Source organism: Thalassophryne amazonica, chromosome 8 (assembly GCF_902500255.1).
Source record: "Thalassophryne amazonica chromosome 8, fThaAma1.1, whole genome shotgun sequence".
Taxonomy (NCBI): domain Eukaryota; kingdom Metazoa; phylum Chordata; class Actinopteri; order Batrachoidiformes; family Batrachoididae; genus Thalassophryne; species Thalassophryne amazonica.
Genome location: NC_047110.1, coordinates 102,746,719 through 102,763,269, shown reverse-complemented (window position 1 = coordinate 102,763,269; position 16,551 = coordinate 102,746,719). Strand labels below are relative to the sequence as shown.

The 16,551-nt window shown below is 38.2% G+C and overlaps 2 protein-coding genes across 3 annotated transcripts in view; both read right to left on the bottom strand.

The window, feature by feature from the left end:
• The window catches only part of LOC117516205 (nuclear factor of activated T-cells, cytoplasmic 3-like), a 55,441-nt gene that overhangs the window by 32,942 nt on the left and 5,948 nt on the right, over positions 1 to 16,551 (bottom strand). Inside the window, exons 2-4 of one of the 2 annotated variants that reach the window (XM_034177124.1) lie at positions 15,984 to 15,994; positions 7,579 to 7,696; positions 50 to 698 (exon numbers count right to left, since the gene is read on the bottom strand). In XM_034177124.1, the coding sequence (XP_034033015.1) occupies positions 50 to 698; positions 7,579 to 7,639 (710 nt within the window). In that variant the 5' untranslated portion in view covers positions 7,640 to 7,696; positions 15,984 to 15,994. Of the gene's footprint in view, positions 1 to 49; positions 699 to 7,578; positions 7,931 to 15,983; positions 15,995 to 16,551 lie in introns of those variants that run through there. The other variant, XM_034177123.1, reaches the window with a different exon arrangement.
• dus2 (dihydrouridine synthase 2) overlaps positions 14,085 to 16,551 on the bottom strand; it is a 42,405-nt gene continuing 39,938 nt past the window's right edge. Inside the window, exon 16 of the mRNA XM_034177125.1 lies at positions 14,085 to 14,563. Within this exon, the coding sequence (XP_034033016.1) occupies positions 14,308 to 14,563 (256 nt within the window). The 3' untranslated portion in view covers positions 14,085 to 14,307. The remainder of the gene's footprint in view (positions 14,564 to 16,551) is intronic.

The window sequence follows — 16,551 nt, the reverse complement described above, 5'->3', positions numbered from 1 at the left end:
TGTGCATTTTCTACTACCACTGAATAAAGGCATTCATTCAGAAACGTACCTGGAGGAGGGCCGGCGGTTGAGCCAGTTCTCTTCTGTGATGCTAGTGCGAGGAGAATGGCAGGGTGACTGATGAGGTGACAGCGCAGGGCTGAAAGGCAAAGGATGCTGGTATTTTTGCTGCCACAATTCCACTCCAAAGGCCCCACCCCCACATCCTGGGGACCCAAAGGGAGACCCCAGGGTCACATGGCCTGCAGCCTCAGGTAACTCTCCCTCCACATCATCATAGATGTGGGAGAAAGACTCACAGGAAGAAAGGTCAGACAGCCAGCTCCTAGAAGACACGCTGCTGCAGGGGCTTGGGCTGAATGCCGGATCTCTATAGCAGTAGTCTGTTGGCAGATAGAGCTGGTCTCTACACAAAGACGCATACTGTAAACCCCCCTCTGCTCCACTCACTGCCAAAACATCCTGGGTGTTACCTAATTCCAAAAGGTGGTATGGGGCAATGGAGGTAATCTGGATACTGGGGCAGTCGAAACTTTTGGTGTTCCCCTGGGCACTGTACTGGGACCCATGGGACTGAGAGCCTATATGCAGGTCTGGAGTTGGAACACATGGATTGTGGCTCTGTTGTTCCTGGTTGACTATTTGATAAGCTGGAGCCTCTGTTGAGGAAAGGCGTGTCTTCTCGTCAAGATCTGGACCTGTAAAAGTTATTAAACGTGCTAATACGTAAATGAAATTCATTTTCATTTGCAATTCAAACAGTCTGCATGTTCAGTGTTATGAAGCAGCAACCACAATATTGTAACAGTACAATAAATCCTCATATAACCAAGATCTAATAAGCTTATACACTCATAAAAAACTGGATCTTATTAAAATGCTTGTATATTCTGTTTAAAGATTACATCTACCATAAAATCAATTTTTGACTGTGCTTTATGACTCTTTTAAAACAATAAACATCTTCCTTTCAGAAGTTTGATATTTTCCTACCTGTTGAATCTTTACCAACCATATTAATAAGTACCAAAAAGATGAGCCAAACAAATAATTTGTTGTTCATTGAAATATGAATATATGAAGCAACTTTAGCATTAGCTATGTTAATTGTTTTTCTTTGCTTACGAGCAACATAAATTGAAATGCTCCAATTCTTGAAAAAAAAAAAAATTAAATAAACAAAAAAAAAACAACAACAATTTTTTTTTAAATTACATCCAGATTCAACAACTGCTGGTTTTGCTGACAGAATAAGTTCTTTCTATGGTATGCTAGCAGATCTTTTCTGGGGACAGATCCCCTCCATAAAAAGCTTTAAAAATACAAGTGAACAAAATAATTCCAGGACACATGGACAGTAATACTGGTACATGTGAACCCCATTAACTTGCACGAATTGGGAGCCACAATAACAGACCACAAGTTACCTGAAACCGTGAGTTAATGAAGTTGACCAAAAAAATATACAGTATATTAGACAGTAGTCCACAAATCAACTATGAGTAAAGCTGCATTGCAACTTATGCATGCGCGAGTGAACGGGGTTCACCTGTATTAATGTTAATACTGATGATACACTGAGTATCATGTATTGGCCAGAATTAACTGATACAGAGAACAGCAGATATACAGCAGAGGGACTACTACTTCCAAGGTGAAGCTTTCAGAAACACACAAGGGAGTTTTTCGCTTACCGCTGTTGCCAACGTGCATTTCTCGGGAGGGGGGGGGGTTAAAGTTACACCTTACCCATGTAAAGTGTTTTGGGGTGACTTTGGGGTGACTTACAGTGCATCCAGAAAGTATCTGCAGCGCTTCACTTTCTCCACATTTTGTTATGTTACAGCCTTATTCCAAAATTGTTGCCAAATTATTAAAAATAAGTATTCACAGCCTTTGCTCAATACTTTGTTGATGCACTTTTGGCAGCAATTACAGCCTCAATTCTTCTTGAATATGATGCCACAAGCTTAGTGCACCTATCTTTGGGCAGTTTTGGCCATTCCTCTTTGCAGCACCTCTCAAGATCCATCAGGTTGGATGGGGAGCGTCAGTACACAACCATTTTAGATCTCTCTAGAGATGTTCGATCAGATTCAGGTCTGGGCTCTGGCTGGGCCACTCAAGGACATTCACAGAGTTGTCCTGAAGCCACTCCTTTGATATCTTGGCTGTGTGCTTAGGGTCATTTTCCTGCTGAAAGATAAACCGTCACCCCAGTCTGAGGTCAAGAGCGCTCTGGAGCAGGTTTTCATCCAGGATGTCTCTGTATGGCAAAGGCTGTGAATACTTATGTACATGTGGTTTCTTAGGTTTTTGTTTTTTTTTTAAGATTTTTGCTAATTTATTAAAAATGAAGAAAAAAAAGGTAAATTATGTCATTATGGGATATTGTAGCAGGGGTGGTGGCTAAGTGTTTAGTGTACTTGGTTTCAGTACAGAAGGTTCATAAAGGCTCTGTCTGCCATCAGCTTCTATTATTAAGTCTAAAATGAGCAGGTGCACAGTGTAAAATGTAACAGCTGATTGCACTGTAACAATGTGCTGCACAGTGTGTTGGCAGGCACGTTGTGTACTTCCTCTTTTCTTTTTCAGCTCTTTTTGGCTCCAGGTGGTAGTTCATAGCGGGCATCCCTTTGCCCCGCCTTCTTCCTCTTTAATTTAGTTTCTGTCTTTGCAGGCAACTGTTGAATCACACCAGTTATCGGCACACTGAAGGAGTTTGCAAAGAAGCACAGTTCCTGGAGTCATTCTATCAGCTTTTTAAAATGTATTTATTTATTTTGTGCATATATTGCGAAAGAATTACACATGTATACAGCTGGACTACTGACAATAATCTGTCACCTTTATTATTCCACAGCAGCTGCTATTTACTGCTGTTTGAATGAACGTTTTGCATCAGTGCAGACCATCAATTTCTATTTACTTTACATTACATTTAGACGGAGGACCGCAGAGATCTGCTCATTTGCTGACTGTTGCCAGAGTGCCGCCATCTTGGTTAGCCTCTGACAACCAGACATCAACAGAAATCAATGTGGGTATGGTCAATGTTTTGAAGAAAGTTTCACCATAAATCTGCATTTTCCGTCCCACATTTGTACAGCCAATATTTGTCAAAACAAATACAAAAGAGGATCCAACTAGTTATATAATAGACTTGAATAAATCTGTAAGTCCCAGTCCAGATAGAAAATAATACCATCAGTTTGTCAAACACACTATGTCTGCCACGACATGACATAATAGTCTGATCCTTAATTAATTTCATTATAAAGATGGGAAATAATCAGGGGTGAAAGTAAGAGCTTCGCACGCTCGCATCATATTAAAGATATTAATATTAAAGGCTGCTCTTAACCCGCCTGCGGAGCTGCTTTTATCTCCGCAAAAAATATAAAATAAAATAAAAACAATGAAACAGCCATGCCAGCCAGGGTGAACGTAAGATTATTGTGGACCAAGCTGAAAGAAATCTGAAAACACTACATTGGGAATTACTATGGAGTATATCGTAGAGAAATTAACCTTATTTGTGTATATTCTTGTATTAGTAGAATATACAATGTCAAAGCGACTGTCATGTGACCCACCAAATTGAGAGAAAAAGTATTTCCATTCTATGAATTTGCTCTTACAGAATATCTGAGAATGGAAAACCTGATGTGAAGAAAAAAAAAAAAACCTGAGGCTAATTAAAAAGGAATTAAATTAAGACTTATGAAAGTGAGAATTCTAATTGAATCACTAAAAGAATGGTGAGATATTTATCACGACAAAGCATTCAGGCAGTAAAACCGAAGTCACTACTTTACAGAATACATATCAACACTAAAAAATAAATAATTTAATAACCTTTTTTTCAGAAATTTTATTAATTTCCCCATATCATTTATATTACACATAATACACACTTATGAAAGCTCACTCTACAATTTATTATTGTTTATTTTTTATTTATTTAGCCATCTGAGAATCCTTTGTCAGCTTGTTGCAGCACAAAACAACGTTTTCAGATCACTTTAACCCAAGTTTAAGTCAGCGCATCATAGATTTCTATTTAATCTAATGCTTGATGACGCAGAATAACGCTAAGCAAGATGGCAGCAATAGAAATCGATGGTGCAGACTGACACCACAATAACGACAAACACCGCATGTTTCAGTTTATACAGCCAGTGCAGAACATCACAGATTTTTCATCTTACCACAGATAATAGTTCCACCAGGCTCTGTGATAGTCTGGTCATGCTTTTTTTTTCTCTTTTTTTTTTTTTTTTACAATAAATTAAAATCAGTGAGTGTGGTTGCTGCATAATTGTGATGTACAGTAGCGATACTTAAAAAAGAGGGTGTGAGCAATGCATAAAACATTGAGCCGCTATAGCAGTCACTCACAAGAGTCACTTGTGGTGTTGACATCATGAATGTGAGCTCTACCACTGACTGACTGACTACTGAGTTACAAAGATGGCAGAGAGTGTAAATATGTTGAATGTAGGGAATTAACACAGAGACATGTAAATGCTCAACATCCTCGGTTAAGCCCGCATGAGCACAGTATTTTTGAAAATGGGAGTTTCCTACCTTTATTTTTCTTAAAAAGCCCAGTCCACACAAGCAGTGTTTAAAAATAAATAAATAAGTATTTCCATCCACACAGAAATGTCACGAGCATGCTGACACAACAGGTGGTGATGTAACCCAAACTTTATATCTACATTGGCCAATCAGAAGCCTGAAAAAAGACAAAAAACTCTGTTTTCCTTGTGTACACATGAATTCAGTTCAATATAACCAATTTAGCAGGGGTGGTGGCCATGTGGTTAGTGCACTTGGTTTCAGCACAGAGGTTTCCTGGTTCAAACCCCAGTTAAATCTCCATTTTTGCAAGATTTCTGACAGAGGAGTGAAAAGAATTATCAGAAAAGTTGTCCAAGAGCCAAGGACCACTAGTAGAGAGCTTCAGAAAGACCTGGAATTAGCTGTTTCAAAGAAAACAATAAGTAATGCACTCAACTGTCATGGCCTGTATGCACGCTCACCAAGCAGGACTCCACTGCTGAAGAAAAAGCATGTTGAATCACATTTAAAGTTTTCTACACAACATTTAGACAAACCTGTGAAGTACTTGGAGAATATAGTCTGGTTAGATGAGGGCTGTTTTACAATCAGGGTACATAAATGGATTTCAAAGATAAAGTTTGGTTTAATGACAAGGTGGAAATGACCAACAAAGTTTATTTTGCCATACATGGATAACTACAACTGGTCTATCAGCAGCAATGGTCATTTGGTTTGATATCCCCATTTGTTTACCAGCAGAACTCGAATTATACCAGTTTTACCAAAATATTTGTGTCATTTCCATTATGTCTAATTTTGATGGGCTGTCAGAACTACTATTTATTTAGTAGTAGGTAACCACTAAATAGACTAATTTCCCTATCGAAGCCTGCTGTGTAACAGTCTAACTCCCAAGATCATTGCCCAATGGGGAAATGACTTGTAACAGGCATTCAAAAATAAAATGTCTGTCAAAAATGTCCTCTCTGGAAATAGAGTGCATTTCAAACTCAAGCATCAGTGTGAATAATATTTTTTTGTTTGAAAGAGGAAATCACTATCTGTGGTGCCACAAAAGAATGTGTACCTAACTTGCTCAAATGTCTTTAATATTGGGGTGCAGCTCTCCATCTGTCAAAAACTGTCCTCTCCAGAAATGCTTATAGTCCATCAATATTTGAGAATGCAGAAACACAACAGCAGTTGTATACTCTGAGAACATCAACTGTTTTTAGTAGATAGTATAGATGGGTAGATTGCACTAACCTTAGTCTGCATAATTTACACAATAATTATTTTAGTAAAAAGAAACCTCTCCAGAAAGGTTGTACTTATTTTCAGTCTTGAAATAAATATACATGGGTGCAAGCAACTGAAAATATTTTTGACTGAACATTTTCTGTGAGTGGATGGCCGTGCACCGGGGCTTTTGTACAAAGTATTACGCACATTTCAGTAAGCGTGTTCAATACTTTTACCATGTCATTCAATTTTATTACACATAACTTAATTTATGGACATTGTATGTGTGGATTACTTGGGTTGTTAACAACATCTGGTGAAAATTTCATGTCAATACCACCTTTAGGAATATATTTACTGAGAAAAATGTCAACAAATTTAAGACTTATTTAACTTCTGTAAATTACACCCCTCCCAAAAAATAATGTAATGCATAAACATGGCTATCCTTTAGTACAATTGCATTATATTATCAGCCACTTTCCTTTTGACAAGTCAGGGCATGGACACAAAACTTTTAAAGTCCCTGAATATTACAGCTTAATTCCACCAATCATCGCAAAATACAAGCAGTATGATATTGTAATGTAAATCTATCTGAAGTAGGCAGTTCTCAAAAACTGAGTCACTGTGTAAGGAGACTAGTGAGGGAAGTAACCAAGAAGCTGTGATCTTATGGTTTGAATCAAGCAGAATTCAGAACAGCTGATTTTTCTACATTTACGTGACATGCAAGGTTAAACAAATAATGGAGGAGAAAAAAATAAAGCCTAGTTAGGGTGAGACTGGTTCCAGTCCTTGATATGGTAGGGTTTTGTTATTATTGTCATTATCATAATCCATTTTCTAGACCCGCCCATACTGGTTTGGGGCTATGGTTAGGACTAGGATAATGGTTAGGGTTTAATTTTTGTGAGATATAATAAAAATGTTTGGAAATAGGAACAATATCTCCATTGAAGCACGACTTTGCACACTTCCAGAAGTCTTGCACAGTAGCAGGACTCCAATATAGTCTAGGTCCTGACTAAGAGAGTTACAGACTTCTGTGACTGTGACTGAAGAAAGTAGAGCAATTTTAGATTGCCTCACCAGTCACAGCTTCCTGGTGGTGTGTTGCAAAAAAAAAGGACTTTAATACAATGTGTGCCTTCTGGGAAATTTCACATCTTTTTGAGAAAATAGTCCTCTGCTCCACTCCACTGGGGAAGGGTTCACTAGTCCTAGGGTCCACTGGTCTTAACCGCTTTCTGTTATTTGACAGTATATATTACAATCCCAAACTGATTTTAAAGTTCATAAATACTTTGAAATAACTAACAAACCAGATCCAGTTTTGTTCAATTCATAAAAATAAAACATATGATTCTGCTGACATACACTATAAATTACCTTTAATTGTACTTGTTGTCTAAAAAAAAAAAAATAAATAAATAATGGCAATTCACCATTTTTTTTTTTATTGTCACACTTTTGTAACATTACTTAACCCATTTTACATAAATGTAAACACGTTCAACATGCTCTCGTTAGGGCTACGTTCACCTTCACCGTGAAGTCGTACATTTGAATTTTGGCATTTCACCTTAAAAAACGCAACAACAAAAAGTCAGCTTTTTGACACAGGTTAAAATGTTGACAAGTTTTCCAAATGTACACTTGTTGTGGCCTTAACGTTTTGGTTTATTAGCGGTTAATAACTCTGTTTCTAACTCCTGCTAATCGCTGTTAGCTTAGTTTAGTTAGTGGCGAAAACAACTCACGTACCTGCCGAGTGTCTGCGATCGTCCTCAAAGACCAGCCTAAAGTCCAGCTCCTCCGTGGACATTGGGCCGGAACCACCGAGTCCGTCCTTAAACCCAGCTGTCTGTCTCTCTGTCTGTCTCTGTCGCTAACACCAACTCATCCCAACCAAAACTCTATGCGCCTCAGCCCAACTAACCCCACCGAAGTCGATAAAGTACCCGCTAAAAGTTAGTAACTCGACCATTACACGTCAAATTCGCCTCCACAGCCTGAACTTAACTGATAAAAATCTCATTTTTGCTGAGTGATTCGCTTTTAGCGTCGTTGCGAATTTCCTACAGGTTGATCCTGATGCTGCGTTCAAGGTCACTTCGTAAAACTCTAAACGCTCATCCGACACTGTTCATTTCCTTTTGCAAGTGGATGTGAAGTCGAGGCCTGTTCAGTCTTTTCAAATCGCATCTTAAAATTCATTTTTTTCTAAAGTTTATAGTGTATATTTTTAAGTTGTAATATTTTAAGTATCGTGTATATAATTTTGCATTTATTTAGCTTACATGTATCTCTCTCACACACACACACACACACACACATATATATATATATATATATATATATGTATTTATTATACAACTAATCATTTAAAATGTGTTTGTGACTGTTTTTTTTTTTTTTTTTTGGTGTTATTTCTATAAATAATTCCTGTAAAGTAGTCCTGATGTAACTTTTTGGTAGTTTTAAAAATATATTATTTAATGAACAATAATGTTGAACGTTCCATTTTCACATGAAATACTATATCCATGACATCATGACATGTATATATTAAGTTAGCCTGAACGCTGCCAAATACTAATAGCATCAACAATCCACTTTGCTAGAAGGTACATGGAAGACCCAATATTTCAACATTTTGTTTATATATATATATATATATATATATATATATATATATATATATATATATATATATATATATATATATATATATGTTGAGTGAGTGAAATAAAATTTCTACATATCTCTTACCTACTATTCAACTCTACCATATAGTTGTGACCAATAAAATAACATATGTAATCTCTCCAATCACAGCCACTGGAACTTGAAAGGCTGAAGAAGTTATCAAGGTTGTCTTGGTGACGTATAAAAGGACAAAAACAGTCAGCAGTTTGCATTCTTTTGTAATAATTTGCAATAAAAGTGTCTTTGTTCAATTAACTATCACATTTTAAAATGAAATTAAACTCATTCTCTTATGTTTGAAAAGTCTGTGTGCATGTGATGGGTTGATGTTGTACTATATAGTTTTTATACCACGTACACACGCCTTATTTTCTGCAGACACCATACAGTAATTGCATGTAAAATTTAAAAAATAAATGTATGTATGTATGTATATATACATGGCTCCCAGTTTTATAAGCGTTTTTTTTATATTTATTATTACCGTACTCATTCTGCATGCCACTGAAGGCATCACGAGCCAGCCGTTTGATGACGTCGATATTGTGGCGTCTGTGTCTGACAACCAACAAATTTAAGTTAAAAAAAAATTAAGTTGCCGTTTAATATTAATATTACGACAAAATCTAGCGGTTTTTAATTTACATGTACAATCAACAGGGTATCCAAACATACGTTTAGTGAGCAATGGCAAATAGTTCTATAATGTACAGAAACAGAGTAAAATAAAGGACCTTGTTGTCAGATGCTCTGCCAATCCTGTTTCTTAAGTACAGAATTTAAAATACCTTCAGAAATACATGTAAATAATCCGAAGTCGAATAAACTCAGATAATTTAATGAAACCTCCATGGGAATCATCGCCTTATTGTCCTGGAGAGGTTTGTGTGTCTCGATGAACCCGAGAGCTGTGTTGTCTGGAGCCGTCGTGCGCCTGGTAGGGTCTCCCATGGCAAACTGCTCAAAATTGTGCAATCTGCATTTTGTTGTCACCGGTCACAATTTTGTTTCTCATCATTTTTTCACTCATTTGCCAACAGGGATTATGCTGCCTTGGTGACTCTCATGAAAAGTGGTATTATGAGCTTTCATTTTGCAAAAATGAGCATTCTCAGTTTTGTTGGCCTGCACTGAGAACAACTATACAGTTCATTGGAAAACTACTACTGGCTAGGCTTCTTTTTTCCTCCAATCATCTAGGCGCACTGCAAAATGCCAAAGACAAAGTAACAATGTCCCTTTTAGGCTACTGTATCAACATGGTGGCCTCAATGGCCGGCTCCCATGTGAAGGGCTCATTCTAAGATAAGCTTATAAAAATGCATAGTTCATGTTGCAGTTACACCAATACAGTGCATCCAGAAAGTATACACAGCACTTCACTTTTTCCACATTTTGTCATGTTATAGCCTTATTCCAAAATGGAGTGAATTAATTTTTCCCCTCAAAATTCTACTCACAACACCCCTAACAACAACATGAAAAAAGTTTTGAAATTTTCACAAATTTAATAAAAATAAAAAAAACTAAGAAATCACATGTACACAAGTATTCACACTGTTTGCTCAATACTTTGTTGATGCACCTTTGACAGCAATTACAGCCACAAGTCTTCTTAAATATGATGCCACAAGCTTGGTGCAACTATCTTTAGGCATTTTTGTCCATTCCTCTTTGCAGCACCTCTCAAGCTCCATCAGGTTGGATGTGGAGCGTCAGTGCACAGCCATTTTCAGATCTCTCCAGAGATGTTCAATCAGATTCAGGTCTGGGCTCTGGCTGGGCCACTCAAGGACATTCACAGAGTTGATCTGAAGCCACGCCTTTGATATCTTGACTGTGTGCTTAGGGTCACTGTCCTGCTGAAAGATGAACCGTCGCCCCAGTCTGAGGTTAAGAGCGCTCTGGAGCAGGTTTTCATCCAGGATGTATCTGTACATTGCTGCATTCATCTTTCCCTCCATCCTGACTAGTCTCCCAGTTCCTGCTGCTGCAAAGCATCCCCACAGCATGATGCTGCCACCACACTTCACTGTAGGGATGGTCCCTGGTTTCCTCCAAACATGATGCCTGGCATTCATCAGACCAGAGAATTTTGTTTCTCATGGTCTGCGACTCCTTCAGGGGCCTTTTGGCAAACTCCAGGTGAGCTGCCATGTGCCTTTTACTAAGGAGTGGCTTCCGTCTGGACACTCTACCATATAGGCCTGATTGGTGGATTGCTGCAAAGATGGTTGTCCTTCTGGAAGGCTCTCCTCTGTCCAGAGGAATGCTGGAGCTCTGACAGAGTGACCATCAGGTTCTTGGTCACCTCCCTGACTAAGACCCTTCTCCCCCGGTCGCTCAGTTTAGACAGGTGGCCAGCTCTAAGAAGAGTCCTGGTGGATCCTAACTTCTTTCATTTATGGATGATGGAGGCCACTGTGCTCATTGGGACCTTCAAAGCAGCAGAAATGTTTCTGTACCCTTTCCCAGATTTGTGCCTTGAGACAATCCTGTTTCAAAGGTCTATAGACAGTTGCTTTGACTTCATGCTTGGTTTGTGCTCTGACATGCACTGTCAACTGTGGAACCTTATATGAAGACAGGTGTGTGTCTTTCCAAATCATGGCCATCAACTGAACAGCATTATTTGTCTGATCATAAATGATAACATGATTTGATCTGATCATAGAATCCAATGGACGTTGACATTTCTTTAACTTTATTTTGGAGACCAAGCATTCAACCCAGACAAAACCATTCCACTGATTAATCCTATTAGCTCAACCGATAATTTGGAATCTTTGTGATCAGACACATAATGTGGTGTAGTTTTCAATCTGATGGGAGCATTTTTAAATTTTGGCCCCTGTGTAATTAATTCTTCAACTGACCCCTACTTGGCTGTCAATTGAAAATTCAAGTGGCGAGTCGGTTTTTCAAGAGTAATGTCTAAGGTGCATTTGTGCCAAATTTGGTGCTAGCGTCACTACAGTATTTGAAGGATTGTTTCAGTTATCTGGTGCACTATTTCTACAGTCTGATATCAGAACTTCTTTTGGCTGCTCCCATTAGGGGGCGCCACAGCAGAGCAATCATTTCCATCTCACCCTGTCCTCTGTCACACCAACCACCTGCATGTCCTCCCTCAACACATCCATAAACCTCTTATTTTGGCCTCCCTCTTTTCCTCCTGCCTTGTGGCTCCATCCTCAGCATCCTTCTCCCTATATACCCTGGGTCCTTCCTCTGCACATGTCCAAACCATCTCAATCTCACCTCTCTGACTTTGTCTCCAAAACATCCCACCTCAGCTGTCCCTCTGATATGTTCATTTCTAATCCTGTCCATTCTCGTTACTCCCAAAGAGAATCACATCTCAGCTCTGGCTCCTGTCTTTTCGTTAGTGCTACCGTCTCTAAGCCGTACAACGTAGTTGGTCTAACTACTGTCTTGCAAACTTTCCCCTTCACTCTTGCAGATATTCTTCAGTTTGATATCAGAGCATTATAATAAAATAGCCAGTAGACCTAAAAATTTAATTGTCAGGACAAAGAGCTGCCTACACTCTGCAACAAAAGGGAATTTTAAATCTTAATGGTTTGTCATTTTATTGTTTAATGCATTTCATTACTGTGTTTTACAGTAGTGTTCAGAATAATAGCAGTGCTATGTGACTAAAAAGGTTAATCCTTGTTTTGAGTATATTTCTTATTGTTACATGGGAAACAAGGTACCAGTAGATTCAGTAGATTCTCACAAATCCAACAAGACCAAGCATTCATGATATGCACACTCTTAAGGCTATGAAATTGGGCTATTAGTAAAAAAAAATAAGTAGAAAGGGGGTGTTCACAATAATAGCAGTATCTGCTGTTGACGCTACAAACTCAAAACTATTATGTTCAAACTGCTTTTTTTTTTAGCAATCTTGTGAATCACTAAACTAGTATTTAGTTGTATAACCACAGTTTTCATGAATTCTTCACATCTGCGAGGCATTAATTTTGTTGGCTTGGAACCAAGAATTTGCTTGTTTACTAGTGTGCTTTGGGTCATTGTCTTGTTGAAACACCCATTTCAAGGGCATGTCCTCTTCAGCATAAGGCAACATGACTGCTTCAAGTATTTTGACATATCCAAACTGATCCATGATACCTGGTATGCGATATATAGTCCCAACACCATAGTAGGAGAAACATGCCCATATCATGATGCTTGCACCACCATGCTTTACTGTCTTCACTGTGAACTGTGGCTTGAATTCAGAGTTTGGGGGTCTTCTCACAAACTGTCTGCGGCCCTTGGACCCAAAAAGAACAATTTTACTCTCATCAGTCCACAAAATATTCCTCCATTTCTCTTTAGGCCAGTTGATGTGTTCTTTGGCAAATTATAGCCTCTTCTGCACGTCTTTTATTTAACAGAGGGACTTTGCGGGGGATTCTTGCACATAAATTAGCTTCACACAGGCATCTTCTAACTGTCACAGCACTTACAGGTAACTCCAGACTGTCTTTGATCATCCTGGAGCTGATCAATGGGTGAGCCTTTGCCATTCTGGTTATTCTTCTATCCATTTTGATGGCTGTTTTCCATTTTCTTCCATGCATCTCTGTTTTGTTTTTTTTGTCCATTTTAAAGCATTGGAGATCATTAGATGAACAGCCTATAATTTTTTGCACCTGCATATGTTTTCCTCTCTCCAATCAACTTTTTAATCAAACTACGCTGTTCTTCTGAACAATGTCGTGAACGTCCCATTTTCCTCAGGCTTTCAAAGAGAAAAGCATGTTCAACAGGTGCAGGCTTCATCCTTAAATAGGGGACACCTGATTCACACCTGTTTGTTCCATAAAACTGACAAACTCACTGACTGAATGCCACACTACTATTATTGTGAACACCCCCTTTTTGACTTTTTTTTTTTTACTAATAGCCCAATTTCATAGCCTTAAGAGTGTGCATATCATGAATGCTTGGTCTTGTTGGATTTGTGAGACTCTACTGAATCTACTGGTACCTTGTTTCCCATGTAACAATAAGAAATATACTCAAAACCTGGATTAATCTTTTAGTCACATAGCACTGCTATTATTCTGAACACTACTGTATGTGTTTAGTTTTTGTCCTTTTTGTTGAGAGTTTATTTTGTGAAAAAACTTTTGTATAATTGATTGGAAAGCTGTATATAAACAAACAATACTAAATTTCCAGCATCATATTGGATATTAAAAAAGATCATGTCATCCTCAGTTGTTGTTATCCACGTTCTGTGTTCTCACTGTTGATGGGACAGCACATAGGGTTCAGTCACACCCCCTACAGAATCAACATGTGTGCTGCAGCCATCGCCAACCCTCTTAGCGCTTTACGAACATGGCTGACATATCTTCTCTCTACAAGCCGATGATGCGAAGTACAATCAGAACAACCTAGGTTTTGTTTGAGTATTTGTATGAGTATTTGCAACTTCATCAGAAATGATTTTGGAGGACGGGACAAAACAAAAGAAAAAAAAAAAAAAATTTTTTTGGCATGCCCCCCCCCCCCCCCCCCCCCCCCAACATAAATATATGTAACAGTAAATATATTCTGAATAAAACCAATGCACTCTTTGGTACTGACAAAGAAGTGGAATAAGGACTTCTGTACCAAGATGTACATAAAAACATAATCCAGCAGTCTGTGTTGGTGCTTTGGTGAACAAAGCTCATCTTATTCTGCTCTTTAAACTAATGGAGAACTTTATCTTTTTAGTCTTTCAAAGGAAACACTGTTTTCACAAAGTCTTGATGTGTTCTACTCATGTTTTAGATGCGTGTCTGGCTGTTGATGGTCACTGTTGACCACAGCAGTGGTTTCTGCACTCTGTTGGATATCGGCTACATGTCGTTTCTTGCTCCTCTCTTCCTCTGCCCTGCCATTCGTTTTCTGCTCCCTCTTTCTCTTGCAGACTAATCCGGAGTCTTCCTCGCCGATGCGACCCTCCGGTATACCCAGAACTCTTAAGCAGACGATGGCAGCCGCTTGTTCTGCAAACTTCTTTGATTTTTCCCTAAAAGCAAATAAATAAATAAATAAATAAAATAAATTTAAAAAAAAAAAATCAAACATAGGGCCTCATACTATTTCCTATAGTTTGTATGGTGTAGTAAGAATATGTGTGTCCCAGACTGAGAGTGAAGCTTTGCTTTAGGAATTAAGCTTAGTTGATCAGAGAATATTTACAAGCAGACCAATATTTTTAAATGTTTCTAATTGTCCAAAGACCCTATTCTTTCCCGTGATAACCTGGATTTTCTTTAAAAAAAAAAAAAAAAGACCTGAAAGTTTAGCTAGAATTTGCCAGAAGGTACATTTGAGATACAAGCCTAGATCAGGGCGTGTATGCACAAAGCATCTCAAAGTCCTCTCAAAGAGTTCCTAACTTAGCCTAAAATTTCCTGGAAAGGAATCTTAGCCTAAGAGTGAGCCAGCAGATGTCTGAGAGCAACTCTGAGCAAGAAGACTGAGACTCCTATCTTAGTGAGGAGGTGGGGTTGACCCCCATTGCTAGGTATGATATGGTCCTGTAAGAGCTGTGACTGGTTGTCACGGAAAGGGCAGGGGAAATGAAAAAATAAATGCACACTGTGCTCCTACATGTGAACGAACCGTAAAATCAACCAGTCATATAACTACATTAAGAAATGTGTAATCGTGAAAATAATCATGATGATGATACTCAGCAAAATTAAACTGGAGCTATCGCCGGGCCGGTTGCTAACCCTGTAAATTCTTGTGCTGCAATGCATTATGGGAGTTCTGGGTTTTGGGGTTTTAAATGTTGCTATTGTTGTTCACATTAGTTTAAAAATGTTGTTAGTGTTGTTGATTTATTGTGTTTTTGTAGTTCAATTGGTTTAGTGAGTTAAGTGTCACCATGTTGTTACCATAAGTGAAAAGTGTATCGTGGATGCCACCCCATGTTGTTTTATCTGAAAACTAAGAGTGCCTCCTAGTGGCAGAATGCCAAAAAGACAAAAGCTCTCGCTTTATTCCACGCAGCTCACCACAAAATGAATTGTTAGACAGCTTGAAGATGTTTGAGCATTCTCATTCACATGCCAATTATCTACATAGTATGTGTGGGTGGGTGAGTTTATTATTAAGTTCAATGTAAGTACATAATATAATTGTAAAAACGTTAAAATTACATGCATGACACGAGAAAGTGACAACAGTTATTTCCATTGTTGTCCATTTAAAAGTCATATGACAAAATAGAAGTAATAATAAAATATCAATAATACTGATAATAAAAATGATAATATTAATGTGTGTATACATATGATAAAAATAACCTAAACAATTTATAAATACATTATGACAGCAAATTAACAAAATGATTACGTAGATCAAGCAGGTAGCGTGTTACTGACTCACTGTCATCCTACATATAGAGAATATCTCTGCTTCCTCTCAGTCTTTCCCACCAGCTTGTCTGCTTAATACACTCTCAGGCTTCTTAAAAGTCCTCCTCACTACTCTTACCAGTTTGGCACCTTAGGAACTCTCTTAAGGCCTAAGGTGCTTTGCGGACAACTTTCATCTTACCAAGGGAAAATTCTAAGAAATGTCTAAGAATTTGAGAAATTCTAAGATTTTTCTTAGAATAATATCACTAGGAGCTATTTTTAGCCTTAAGCTGCTTCATGCACACGGGCCATGATGTTTTGGTGAAAGAAAACTCTCTTCTGTACCACTTCATCATGAAGATGTATAACTGATACAAAATGCAAAACATGCACTATGTACAATTTCTCCAATCATAGTCACAGAAGCCTGTAACTTCTTCTGGGTTGTCTGGGTGTCTTGGTGGCTTTCCTCACTCTTCTCCTTCTTGCACAGTCACTCAGGTTTTGAGACTGTCTACTCCATACAGATTTACCATAGAGTGCCATACTGTTTGTATTTCTTCATAACTGAGGTAAATAAAGTTTTAGACATATTCAGTGACTTGGAAATGTTCATGTATCCATCCCCTGACTTGTCTGAAGAAAG